Source organism: Coregonus lavaretus (genome assembly GCF_964263955.1).
Source record: "Coregonus lavaretus genome assembly, chromosome: 2".
In the NCBI taxonomy this organism is placed as follows: Eukaryota; Metazoa; Chordata; class Actinopteri; order Salmoniformes; family Salmonidae; genus Coregonus; species Coregonus lavaretus.
Genome location: NC_139989.1, coordinates 40269071 through 40282552, shown reverse-complemented (window position 1 = coordinate 40282552; position 13482 = coordinate 40269071). Strand labels below are relative to the sequence as shown.

The following is a 13482-nucleotide window of genomic DNA, read 5'->3' as shown; positions in this document are numbered from 1 at the left end:
ATGCCCACTCAGGAGGCATGGAGTCTGGATAGGGCCCCAGACTAGGGCCCCAGACTAGGTCCCCAGACTAGGGCCCCAGACTAGGGCTCCTCAAGTACTACATTCTTGAAAGCTTCCAGTAATTATATTTCTAACAGTGGAAGGAAAAGCCCTCCAAACAATAGCTTTACTGTTGTAAATTGAAACTCCATATTGTATGACAGGCTCTGACATTTTCTGCGAGAGATTTATTTAAACTATGGGGTATGTTTTATATCCATTGTTAGTTTTGACCCATACCTAATTCAATTGCTAGATTACATGGACAGTAATGTACACTTCAGAGACAGATTAAGACAAATTGTTTTAAAAATTAATGTATATTTTTTTTATCTTCAGAGAATTACAATTTGAACCTTGGTTGCACTCACATAGTGAGACTAGGGCCAAGCAAATGTCCAGATAATTTACATGTTGAAAGTGTGGCAACAATACACTTTGTTCAGATAGTTTCACAAAACTTGACAAACAAAAAATGTGATTAAATATTCTCCATGTTTGTTTTGTTCTTACTGTATCTGTCTGTAGCTTGTGCACAGGTCCCTCTTCATCGCTCGGCTACATACATGTATTTGTTCAACTGACATAAGTATTCTCCAGGCAGCATCGTTAGGATGTGTGATGAGGTAAGGTGCAACATCAGCTTTTCATCCATTTCCAGATAACTATTTTTCTGTCCATTTAAGGATCATCCTCATTTGGGTACATTGGCAGCAAACAGTAAAATAATGCTTCAAATAGATGGTCAAGATGAAACCACACTGAATACCATCCACAAGGCAAGGCAATGGAGAACTGCTCATTATAGGGGAGACTAAGGCAAGCAAGTGGACTTTGAAGGAGAATTGGTTTGAAAAAAGGTAACCAGTCATTTGAAATGTCCTCTTCACCCACCTACAGCTTCACCTTCACACAGAGGCTGTCAGGAGGATGACCACGAGATGAGTGGCAGAGGTCAGTGAGCTGGAATTATGGTTGCAAGGTTCCACGTTGTTCAGTTTAAAGTTAAATTAAAGTATAGACACTGAGTGTTCAAAACATTAAGGACACCTGCTCTTTCCATAACAGACTGACCAGGTGAAAGCTATGATCCCTTATTGATGTCACCTGTTAAATCCACTTCAATCAGTATAAATGAACGAGGATATGGGTTAAACAATTATTTTTAAGCCTTGAGACATGGATTGTGTATGTGTCCCATTCAGAGGGTGAATGGTCAAGACGAGTGCCTTTGAACGGGGTATGGTAGTAGGTGCCAGGCGCACTGGTTTGTGTCAAGAACTGCAACGCTGATGGGATTTTCACACTCAACCGTTTCCCGTGTGTATCTAGAATGGTCCACAACCCAAAGGCCATCCAGCTAACTTGACAACTGTGGGAAGCATTGGAATCAACATGGGCCAGTATCCCTGTGGAACGCTTTCGACACCTTGTAGAGTCCATGCCCCAATGAATTGAGGCTGTTCTGAGAGCAAGAGGGGGGTGCAACTCAATATTATGAAGGTGTCCTTAATGCTTTGTACACTCAGTGTATAAGTCTTGCTTAACACCCATTTTACTGGTGCAAACAACTCGGAGTGGTTGAAATAGAAGTGGGTGGCAAAACCCATGGAAATTAAAAGACTGATAATTCCTTGCCTTCCGATCGTAAACCAATACTTTCAAGGAACCCTCCGATTAGAAGACAAGCTTATTTTATCACCGTTCACGTATCTTATGGGCTTATTGTGCAAAAATGTCCAAGACCAATGCAAAACTGTGGTTGCAGATGCGGTCATGGTCAGCCCAGGTACTTGACCACCAGGAACATGACCACACAGGTGAGCAGCATCCCTCCAATCATGATTAACTTATCCTGGGTGGCCCTCTTCTCGATCAGCCTCATCACTGTGTTGGACAGACCCAGCATGTTGGCCACATCCAGCATCTTCTTATGGGTCCCCTGGATTTAGGGAAGACAGAGAGGAGAAAAGCCATCAAACATTAGCTGCTGAAGTTCCATTGATTGTGCTGTTGTTTCCTGAAGAAAAAGCTGAAGTTAGTTATTAATGGCTATTCTGCTTCATTGCTGTTTGTTTGTGGGAATACTGTATGCACAGTAGTATCATAACCTGCATTTAGCCTAGTCATGACAAAGCTCCATTCAACTGATTAGGGAGAGGCTGTCTGAGGAACCACACCCAGCCGTTCTGTCCTTCCTCAGCTGTTTCTCACGGCCAGCCCATCTGATCACCAGACGCCCTGATAACAGGAGGCCCATAGCAGCCTCCACCAGGAACACCATCTCTTCTCCTCCCTGGAAATATGTACTCAGCCTGCTACTGACGACCACACACACACTTCTACTACACATAGTGATCATTACAGAGGACAGAAACTGGGTCAGCCAAGGTTTGTTTTGGAATACTGATTCCATCGACTGCGATCTGCCCTGCCCTGTCACGGTCAGTGTTCCTTGGCAAGGTGTCAACAACAAAAACAGCATCTTGACATGCAGCATCACCGCTTGGTATGGCAACTGCTTGGCATCCACTACAGAGGGTAGTGCGTATGGCCCAGTACATCCTGGGGCCGAGCTCCCTGCCATCCAAGACTACACCAGGTGGTGTCAGAGGAAGGGCATAAAAATAGTCAAAGACTCCAGCCACCCAAGTGATAGACTGTCATCTCTGCTACCGCACGGCTAGCGTTACCGATGCACCAAGTCTGGAACCAACGGGACCCTGAACTGCTTCTACCCACAAGCCATAAGACTGCTAAATAGTTAATCAAATAGCTACCAAGACGATCTGCATTTTGCACTCTTTTGACTCATCACATACGCTGCTGCTACTGCTTATTATCTATCCTGTAGCCTAGTCACTTTACCGCTACCTGTACATACATATCTACCTCAATTACATCGTACCCCTGCACATCAACTCGGTACTGGTTCCATGTGTATATAGCCAAGTTATCTTTACTCATTGTGTATTTATTCCTCGTGTTATTATTTTTCTATAATTTTTCTCTCTGCATTGTTGGGAAAGGCCCGTATGTAAGCATTTCACTGTTAGTCTACACCTGTTCTTTACGAAGCATGTGACAAATCAAATTTGATTCGTAAGGGGAAACACACACACACACCTTGAGCGTGCCCCTCTGGTCCCTGAGTCCGGTGAGGATGCTGCTGCCGCTGCCCAGGAGGTCGTCCATACCTCTGTGTGCGTTGTTCAGGTTGGAGTTTAACTGCAACGTCTCGTCTATGGGGATGGAGGTGTCTGCATCCTGTTGGGGACAATACCGGTAACATCTCAACAATGTTCCCTCAATAAATGTATTTAGGTTTTATTGCTCATGTTACACCAGTTGTGGTGTGTCAAGCAAAGTTTGTATGCATGTTTTAGGTGATTTTTTAAAAGGTTATCATTACATGAGTATAGACTTTACTGTAGTGCTACATGGGAGATGAGTGTGTTGCTGATGATTATATGTGGTTTTGGAGTGGGCCACTACTACTGACGTTGGTGGTGAAGGTACGACTCATGAGTTCCTCCCTCTCTCGGTCCTGGGCCTCTCGTGAGTAGCGGCGGTGCTGGAAGTTCCTCAGGGCCGTCTGGAGGTGCTGAACATCATACTTCAGCTGGTCTACCCGCCTGCGGAGGGGACACAGACAGAGACCACATTCTTCTTACACCAGCTGAATAATGGCAGAGGAAATCTCACAGGGTAAAAATGTCAGCATTTGCCTCCAGCTCCATCCAGCATTTCAGGGCTGTGGTTTAGTCACTCCTTCACTAACTCATGACATCTCCCTTGGTATGCTCTGTATGGATGTCTTCTAGTTCTCAATAAAAGCTTTCTATCGTCACTAAGATAAGTCAACATGCCTCCCTTCTTCCCCATCTGACATACTTCTCCACTTCTCCACCTGGCTGAAACCCCTGAGGGCCAGTCTCCCGCCACCCCTCTCTCCCTCTCCTCCTGAGCATCACCTGTTCGTGGCTCAGCCCTGCGGCCCCAGTGTACTGTAGCTGTCCTGAGATCAGAGGAGAGCTGTGGAACGGGGCGCAGCAGTGTGTCCCCTGAGGCCTGTTTACCCAGCTCTGAAGTGACGCCTTGCCCAACACGTCAGGAATGCCGGTGATGACGGGGCTTCCAAGGGAATGTTTTCACAGAGCCACGTCGCCACAGGGCAACACACTGCCTGTTTCATCTAGCTGCTACCTCGTCCCGGTCCCACCCATCTTTATGAAACATTCATCGCCACGCCATCTCTGGCGGATTTGGGTCACCGATGCAGTTTATGAGTACTCACAGTTTGGCGTTCTGACGGCGGTTTGGCGGTTCTTTGCTGGCCAGGATATCCAGACGTTCCAAATGGCTGAAGATCTGGTCGATTCTGGCCTGCAGCTCGTTCTCCAACACTGGAGAGCACACACACAGAAACAATTAAAACACACCCCTGAACAGTTGTTTCACTCCCCAAATAGGCCAATCTTTATTTTATTTTATGTTAGTTATGTTCATTCTAATAAATCAGACAAGCCAGATTATGTCAGTGGTTTGTCATACTGTAGTTAGTTTCCCCATTCCATACTACCATGGAATTTAGCCCCACAGTTTCAGGTGAATCCAAGAGAGTGATGAAAGCAAATGTGTTATTTCCTCAAACTTCGCAGAGGAAGTTAATCCACATTGAAACAAAGGGCCTTGTACATAATCTCTTCATGAAGGCAAATCAGCAACTGATTCTTATTTGTAGTCAGATATCCATCGTTACACCCGTTTCATTCTCAGACTGCTGAGATTCTAGATAGCGTTTGATTCCAAGGTGACAGCAGCACTAGGCTTGTGGGAAGCTTTTATCTGCCCTTTAAAAGGACTAGCACCATCTTGTCCCCCACCCCCACCCTTCTCCCTCTCCCACCCTGACTGAGTGACTCCTCGCTCGGACGCGTGCTGCATCCTTCATCCTTCCACCCTCTAACATGCGAGATGATGTCATTGTCAAGACTGGGCGGCCGACTGGCTGCCACCATTATCTTTAGAGAAGCCTTCCCAGTCGTCCCTCTGCCCCCACCCCACTGCTTCCTGCCCTGGCACCAGCCTGGCTCACAGAACACCGCCCGCCCTGCCCACCTCCCAAAACAATCAGTAGGGAGGGCAGGGTACAGCCTGGCTAAAAGGGCTGCGCAACACTGGAAAAGGGGAAAAGAAGGGAGAAGGAAACGGTTTCCTCCTTCAGATGCACATGCTGTCTAGTTGTAAATTCAGAATTTATCATGTATTTATAATTATCTGAATTTCCAGCTGATACTTCAGGAGAGCAAAGCCATTCTGACAGTGGTATCTTATTATACTGAACAAGAATATAAACACAACATGCAACATTTTTATAGATTTTACTGAGTTACAGTTCATATAAGGAAATCAGTCAATTGAAATAAATTCATTAGGCCCCAGTCTATAAATTTCACATGACTGGGAATACAGATATGCACCTGTTGGTCACAGATACCTTAAAAATAAGGTAGGGGCCTCGATCATAAAACCAATCAGTATCTGGTGTGACCACCATTTTCTTCATGCAGCGTGACATCTCCTTCGCATAGAGTTGATCAGGCTGTTGATTGTGGGCTGTGGAATGTTGTCCCACTTCTCTTCAATGGCTGTGCGAAGTTGCTGGATATTGGCGGGAACTGGAACACGCTGTGGTACACGTCGATCCAGAGCATCCCAAACATGCTCACTGGGTGACATGTCTGGTGAGTATGCAGGCCATGGAAGAACTGGGACGTTTTCAGCTTCCAGGAATTGTGTACAGATCCTTGCGACATGGGGTTGTGCATTATCATGCTGAAACATGAGGTGATGGCGGCGGATGAATGGCACGACAATGGGCCTCAGGATCTTGTCACAGTATCTCTCTGCATTCAAATTGCCATCCATAAAATGCAATTGTGCTCATTGTCCATAGCTTATGCCTGCCCATACCATAACCCCACCACCGGGCAATCTCTTCACAATGTTGACATCAGCAAACCGCTCGCCCACACGCTGTCTGCCATCTGCCCGGTACAGCTGAAACCGGGATTCATCCGTGAAAAACACACTTCTCCAGCATGCCAGTGGCTATCGAAGGTGAGCATTTGCCCACTGAAGTCGGTTGCGACGCTGAACTGCAGTCAGGTCAAGACCCTGGTGAGGACGACTAGCACGCAGATTAGCTTCCCTGATACGGTTTCTGACAATTTGTGCAGAAATTATTCGGTTGTGCAAACCCACAGTTTCATCAGCTGTCTGGGTGGCTGGTCTCAGACGATCCTGCAGGTGAATAAGACAGATGTGTAGGTCCTGGGCCGGCATGGTTACATGTGCTCTGCAGTTGTGAAGCCAGTTGGACGTACTGCCAAATTCTGTAAACGATGTTGGAGGCGGCTTATGGTAGAGAAATTAACATTACATTCTCTGGCAACAGCTCTATTGGACATTCCTGCAGTCAGCATGCCAATTGCACGCATCTGTGGCATTGTGTTGTGTAACAAAACTGCACATTTTAGAGTGGCCTTTTATTGTCCCCAGCACAAGGTGCACCTGTGTAATGATCATGCTGTTTAATCAGCTTCTTGATATGCCACACCTGTAAGGTGGATCGATTATCTTGGCAAAGGAGAATGCTCACTAACAGGGATGTAAACACATTTGTGCACAACATTTTAGAGAAATAAGCTTTTTGTGCATATCTAACATTTCTGGGATCTTTTATTTCAGCTCATTAAACATGCAACCAACAATTTACATGTTGCATTGATATTTTTGTTCAGTGTAGATAGGATGGATGGTGGAACAAAGGTTGACACTTGCAACATCCATTGAATGCAGAGAAGATACATTTTTTTAGAATGAGTGAACTCACAGTGGACAGACTGACGATCTGTGTTCTCCAGGCGTCCCATGTACGACTGCACCTCCTGGATTTGCCTGATCAAAAAGGACAAAGAGCAAAGATATATAATTATTCCTCAAATATACTAGGCTACCATAAATATTAAACAGAGGTCTATATGGAAGCTCTATGGAAACATAATATTAGATACAGGTCTATGGAATACACAAGGAACTAGACAAAGTAGTATGTGGCAATTGAAAACACACGCTAGATACATACGTAAGCTAAAGACAGTGAATTCATTGCGCTTTCAAGACAACTAGAAAAAAAAAAAAATATATATATATATATACACACACATACATATACAGTGAGGGAAAAAAGTATTTGATCCCCTGCTGATTTTGTACGTTTGCCCACTGACAAAGAAATGATCAGTCTATAATTTTAAATGGTAGGTTTATTTCAACAGTGAGAGACAGAATAACAACAAAAAAATGTTATAAATTGATTTGCATTTTAATGAGGGAAATAAGTATTTGGCCCCCTCTCAATCAGAAAGATTTCTGTCTCCCAGGTGTCTTTTATACAGGTAACGAGTAGAGATTAGGAGCACACTCTTAAAGGGAGTGCTCCTAATCTCAGTTTGTTACCTGTATAAAAGACACCTGTCCACAGAAGCAATCAATCAATCAGATTCCAAACTCTCCACCATGGCCAAGACCAAAGAGCTCTCCAAGGATGTCAGGGACAAGATTGTAGACCTACACAAGGCTGGAATGGGCTACAAGACCATCACCAAGCAGCTTGGTGAGAAGGTGACAACAGTTGGTGCGATTATTCGCAAATGGAAGAAACACAAAATAACTGTCAATCTCCCTCGGCCTGGGGCTCCATGCACGATCTCACCTCGTGGAGTTGCAATGATCATGAGAACGGTGAAGAATCAGCCCAGAACTACATGGGAGGATCTTGTCAATGATCTCAAGGCAGCTCGGACCATAGTCACCAAGAAAACAATTGGTAACACACTACGCCGTGAAGGACTGAAATCCTGCAGCGCCCGCAAGGTCCCCCTGCTCAAGAAAGCACATATACAGGCCCGTCTAAAGTTTGCCAATGAACATCTGAATGATTCAGAGGAGAACTGGGTGAAAGTGCCAGGGTTGTGGGTTCGATTCCCACGGGGGGCCAGTATGAAAAATAAAATAAAAATAAAATAATAATACTTTTAAAAAATAATGTATGCACTCACTAACTGTAAGTCGCTCTGGATAAGAGCGTCTGCTAAATGACTAAAATGTAAATGTAAATGTGTTGTGGTCAGATGAGACCAAAATCGAGCTCTTTGGCATCAACTCAACTCGCCGTGTTTAGAGGAGGAGGAATGCTGCCTATGACCCCAAGAACACCATCCCCACCGTCAAACATGGAGGTGGAAACATTATGCTTTGGAGGTGTTTTTCTGCTAAGGGGACAGGACAATTTCACCGCATCAAAGCGACGATGGACAGCGCCATGTACCGTCAAATCTTGGGTGAGAACCTCCTTCCCTCAGCCAGTCCATTGAAAATGGGTCGTGGATGGGTATTCAAGCATGACAATGACCCAAAACACACGGCAAAGGCAACAAAGGAGTGGCTCAAGAAGAAGCACATTAAGGTCCTGGAGTGGCCTAGCCAGTCTCCAGACCTTAATCCCATAGAAAATCTGTGGAGGGAGCTGAAGGTTCGAGTTGCCAAATGTCAGCCTCGAAACCTTAATGATTTGGAGAAGATCCGCAAAGAGGAGTGGGACAAAATCCCTCCTGAGATGTGTGCAAACCTGGTGGCCAACTACAAGAAATGTCTGACCTCTGTGATTGCCAACAAGGGTTTTGCCACCAAGTACTAAGTCATGTTTTGCAGAGGGGTCAAATACTTATTTCCCTCATTAAAATGCAAATCAATTTATAAAATTTTTGACATGCGTTTTTCTGGATTTTGTTGTTCTTATTCTGTCTCTCACTGTTCAAATAAACCTACCTTTAAAATTATAGACTGATCATGTCTTTGTCAGTGGGCAAACGTACAAAATCAGCAGGGGATCAAATACTTTTTTTCCCTCACTGTATATTATATATGACGTCTGAGTTCAGTTTTGAACGCGGCGTACCGTTACAGTAGTGATAAGTTTAATATTGTTGGACATGGATCTATGGCTATCTATTAGTTGGTTAGCTAGCTAGTTTCCTGTTGACATCATGACCACTAATTGAAGGGGTTAGTTACAAATATATTTGTCATGAAATGACAGTGTCTGTTGTTAGCTAGCCAGCTAGTTACAAAAACGGTACGTCAAGGCAAGTGAGCTAGCTAGCTGACTGTTTTTTGAAAGAGAACAGAAACACTCACTTATTTGTTTGATGGTACAATGTCTCCATTTTCCTTTATGTTTCAAGCCACAATCCACAAAAAATACCCTCGGTCTATAGAGGAATACCTTTAGCCGGTTTTATTCTGAAACTAAAAACAAGTGGATTTTTGTGCAATGCACACGTCATCAGTTGAGAAGATTTGTGTACGGAAATGGCATTACGGAAGTTCCACCGAGTGATTAAAGCCAAAGAACTGCTGCAGCGACACTACGAGGCAGGTACAGGTAGCTCGACAGCTCCAATCAAACATAATGTAGAAGCAGAACATTTAGGAAATAGGCTAAATACAATTATTTCAAGTTAATGCAATTTTATGCATATCATCATGTTTTCTCTCTTACCTTTCACTATCTTTCAACACTAAAATATGGCATGATAATAGCCTACATTTATGAAGTGGAAGTGAGCTTTCTAGATTTGAGTGATGCTTTTAAATCATGTTTCTATTTTGGTTCATTTGATGCTTAGACTACCATAACAAAAGTAAAAGACTTATTGAACTACATCAATTGTCAGCTTTGACATTAATGTCATATATCATACCCTTAAGCTGAATCACTGACAGTGTGCTTTCTGTTGAAACAAAAACCATCCTCTCCCCCTCAATCCGACCAGGGCTTGAGTGAGGCATAGGCTCATCTGTTGACGGGGAGACACATGTAACTGGAAAGACTTAATGAGAAGACGTCTCCAGGCGAAGTTTTGTCAGCTCACCCTGGCTTTGTCTAATTATCCCTTTTTCCACAGATTGGTGTCGGAATACACTTGTCTGTCCGTCCCAGATTCCCTCCTCTGCCCGCGGATACAGACATACCAACAATAATGATATCAAACTTTCCACGGGCAGATGAAATTGGGAGAAGTCACAAACGGCTGCACCCAGGATGAATGAGGATGAGGTAAGGTGTCAGATTGTTTGTTAAGCTGCCCATCAAATTCGCTCTCCCTTTCAATAAGTGTGTGAAACAGACGTGGTTTGATTTCTCAGAATTATGCTGTGACTGAGTGGTGTTTTTCCCCCCCTGAGATGTTAACAATGGATCCTTAGTGATCCAGAAGAGAGAATCATCCTGGGGCAATCCCTGGCACCCCTACAAAACCACACCTCACATCAGCTCTCTCTCTCTCCTACGCTCCATCAGCCTACCACTGGGGATGCATGAGGTTATAAGCAGAGCAGCAAACAAGTGCAGGTGTCCCATTGGTAGATACTATATGTTCAGGGGAATTGGCTCTTAATGTCTCTATAATGTGTTATTGTTTACCCCACACAGCACAACCGACCTATCATGAGAGAGATGGTTTGCTGAGCCTGTTGGTTGATGGTTGACACTTGTCTCTCCAGGCTACTTGCTTCTCAACAGAGGCCTGTTTTAACCCACCCCCACATGTCAAAAAACATGATTCCTGTTCAAGCCACTTCTTGCTCTTGCTGCTCACCATTTTCGGTTGTCATAACACCTCCCCAGGGCAGTGGTGGGATATGTGCAGTTTTAACATGTAGCTCAGACAAGTAGAGAAGGAGAGGAAGGGCCCCTATGAGCCCTTTGGCAGATTATGTGGGGCGTATTTGCCTCCCTTCTGAGGTCGTAGGGTCCTCACTGTCTGTCCTCTATCTTTCAGCCCTGGAGAAAGGAGGAGCAGAGCTTACCGGTCTTCCCCCCCACACCTGAGCACTACAGGCAGATACTGACACCTAGATTCCAGGTGTGGAGAATGCTCGCTTCACTCTGATTGACCAAGTCATCATCATGTGTCCGTTTCAACCCCGCTCCTGCTAAACTCCCCTATTCTGTTACGTTCAGCTCTCAATGTCATCAGTCACTGAACCCACCTATGGGGAAAGAGCCAAAGAAGGACTGTGTAGGTAGGGTTGAATTAGGGTTTGTTGTTGAGGTTTTCAGGATAGGTCTAGTGTGAAGCTGGATGGTGGAGATGTTTAGCCCTGTGTGTGTGTGGCCCCTTTTCTGAACCAGCAGTAAGGCACCCTATTTCCTGATGCCAGGGCTGGACCCCTGGGGCTGTCAAAAGCAGTTTCCTGGAACTAGAGAGGATTTTGAGCCGGATCAGTCTCCCTCTCATGGCTAGACACCATGGCAGCAGCACTGTTGTTAGGTGGAGGAACTCACCCGTCCCACTGAATGAGTCCCCTATGCCTTTGTTTTATACATAAAGGGAAAATGATATGTTATTAAATCACTTATATTTAATGCACTGAATGATCCTTCTCAGGCAAAATAATACATTATAACTCTACAATCATAGCCCCGGAGAGACAAAATGAAGAGCCCAATTATGAGGAGCTAAATTGCTTCAGGGCAACGATGTTTGGATACCAGTCATTTTTTGGAAGGCAACACTGATCTTCTCATTCTCCTGAGGGAAATGATCCGCTTGTCTTTGAAGCCGTGATGAGAGGTTGAATGATAGCAGATGAGTGCCTGTCAAATAGGAGAGGGAAAATTCATAAGGTCTATGGGGACCAAGGAGAGGGGTTCGACTGGCATTTGTTGCTGCTCTTTGGCTGTAATGGAGCACAGGGGTGAGAGAGCGCGCCCTCTCCTTCTCCCCCCCCCCCCCCTCTCTCTCTCTACCTGCTGCCTTTCTGGCCTGAGAGAGCACAGGGAGCATGGATCATGCAGCTGTCAGCCTCACACACACACACACACACACACACACAGCCCTGTGGCCATACCACCTAGGAGTGGTGACACCTAGACCCCGGAGCATCCGCTGTGCTGTCTCGGTGAGGATGAGAGATCACGTCCACCCCCATGACTGGATGACATGCCGTCCCCCTGCTCTCTGCTCTCCCAGGGAGAGAAGGTAAACAGCAACATGGCACAGAGAGGAGCACCATAGAGCACCTCACCAGGCTTCCCCTGCCTGCCAGTAGCATTACACAGAGTGACAGCTTCCGATCCACAGTCATGCACTAGGGTTTAACCACACTCTCATCATCAAGTCATACGTGTCAATGAGTCTTAAAATGTGGTTTTGGGAAAGTCAAAAGAAAAGATAGATGATAGATTGATGAATACTTTACTTGTGATACTGAAATGAATGAATTGGGGGAATTAGTTCTATGATGAAAATGTAGATATCAAAACTACCACTTTTATGTATCCACGTATTTGATTATTATCCAATAACTTAGAGGTTTAATTTGACAGATGTAGGATGTTAATTTGATCACTAATTTCCCCACACAGCAGGAAATGCAAACTTGTATTTTCCACTTTAAAATGTCAGACTCGATTTGCCTTAATGAAAAATGTATCAACCCCTACAAAACATTTCCATTAATTATAATCCACATAATAATTCACATGTCCTGTTGCTGCAGGATTTTTTTCCTGCTGTAGCAAAATGGCTCAAATTAAGATCCTATATCTATACATGGGGTAATTTTTCTCTAAAAAAAGAATGTATTGCCAATCTTAGTTTCACAATCAAATAGAATTTCAGGTGATACTACATTAATGTAAATATCCCATACAGTATGAATATATGTATGTTCATAGCACCACCAGATGTCATGTGTTGAGAACACAGAGCTCTGGACCTTATCTCTATTTTCCTGTTCTGGACTTTGTTGATCTGGGAAAGCTTTGTTTGTGCTTGTAATGGAGGTCAGGCCTACACTGTGTGTGTGTGTGTGTGTGTGTGTGTGTGTGTGTGTGTGTGTGTGTGTGTGTGTGTGTGTGTGTGTGTGTGTGTGTGTGTGTGTGTGTGTGTGTGTGTGTGTGTGTGTGTGTGTCAAATCAAATTTGATTTGTCACATGCGTCGAATACAACGGGTCTAGATTTAACCCATGAAATGCTTGCTTACGAGCCCTTCCCAATGAGTTAAACAATTATAATAAAAAGGAAAATGGTAACACAAGAGGAATAAAATACACAAGAAAGGAGCTATATACAGGGAGTACCAGTACCAGATCAATGTGCAGAGGTATGAGATATTTGAGGTAGATATGTACATGAAGGCAGGGTAAAGGGACTAGGCATCAGGATGGATAATAATAAGAGTGAAATAAAGAACAGAGTAGCAGCAGCAGCATATTGTGTGTGTGTGTGTGTTGTGTCGGTATGTGTGTGTTTGTGTTGTCGGTATGCGTGTGTGTGTGTGTGCGTATGTAGTGTACAGTATGTGAAT

At 44.4% G+C, this 13482-nt stretch overlaps 1 protein-coding gene across 1 annotated transcript; it reads right to left on the bottom strand.

Moving 5' to 3' along the window:
• Window positions 1–209: 209 nt before the first annotated feature.
• On the bottom strand, window positions 210–9471 carry LOC311104035 (Golgi SNAP receptor complex member 2-like). The gene is made up of 6 exons (XM_084145686.1): window positions 9304–9471; window positions 6938–7002; window positions 4337–4445; window positions 3542–3674; window positions 3166–3306; window positions 210–1981 (listed from the first exon to the last, which is right to left on the bottom strand). The coding sequence occupies exons 1-6, from the start codon at window positions 9330–9332 to the stop codon at window positions 1820–1822; spliced, it is 639 nt and encodes a 212-aa protein (XP_084001812.1). The 5' UTR covers window positions 9333–9471; the 3' UTR covers window positions 210–1819.
• Window positions 9472–13482: the final 4011 nt, after the last annotated feature.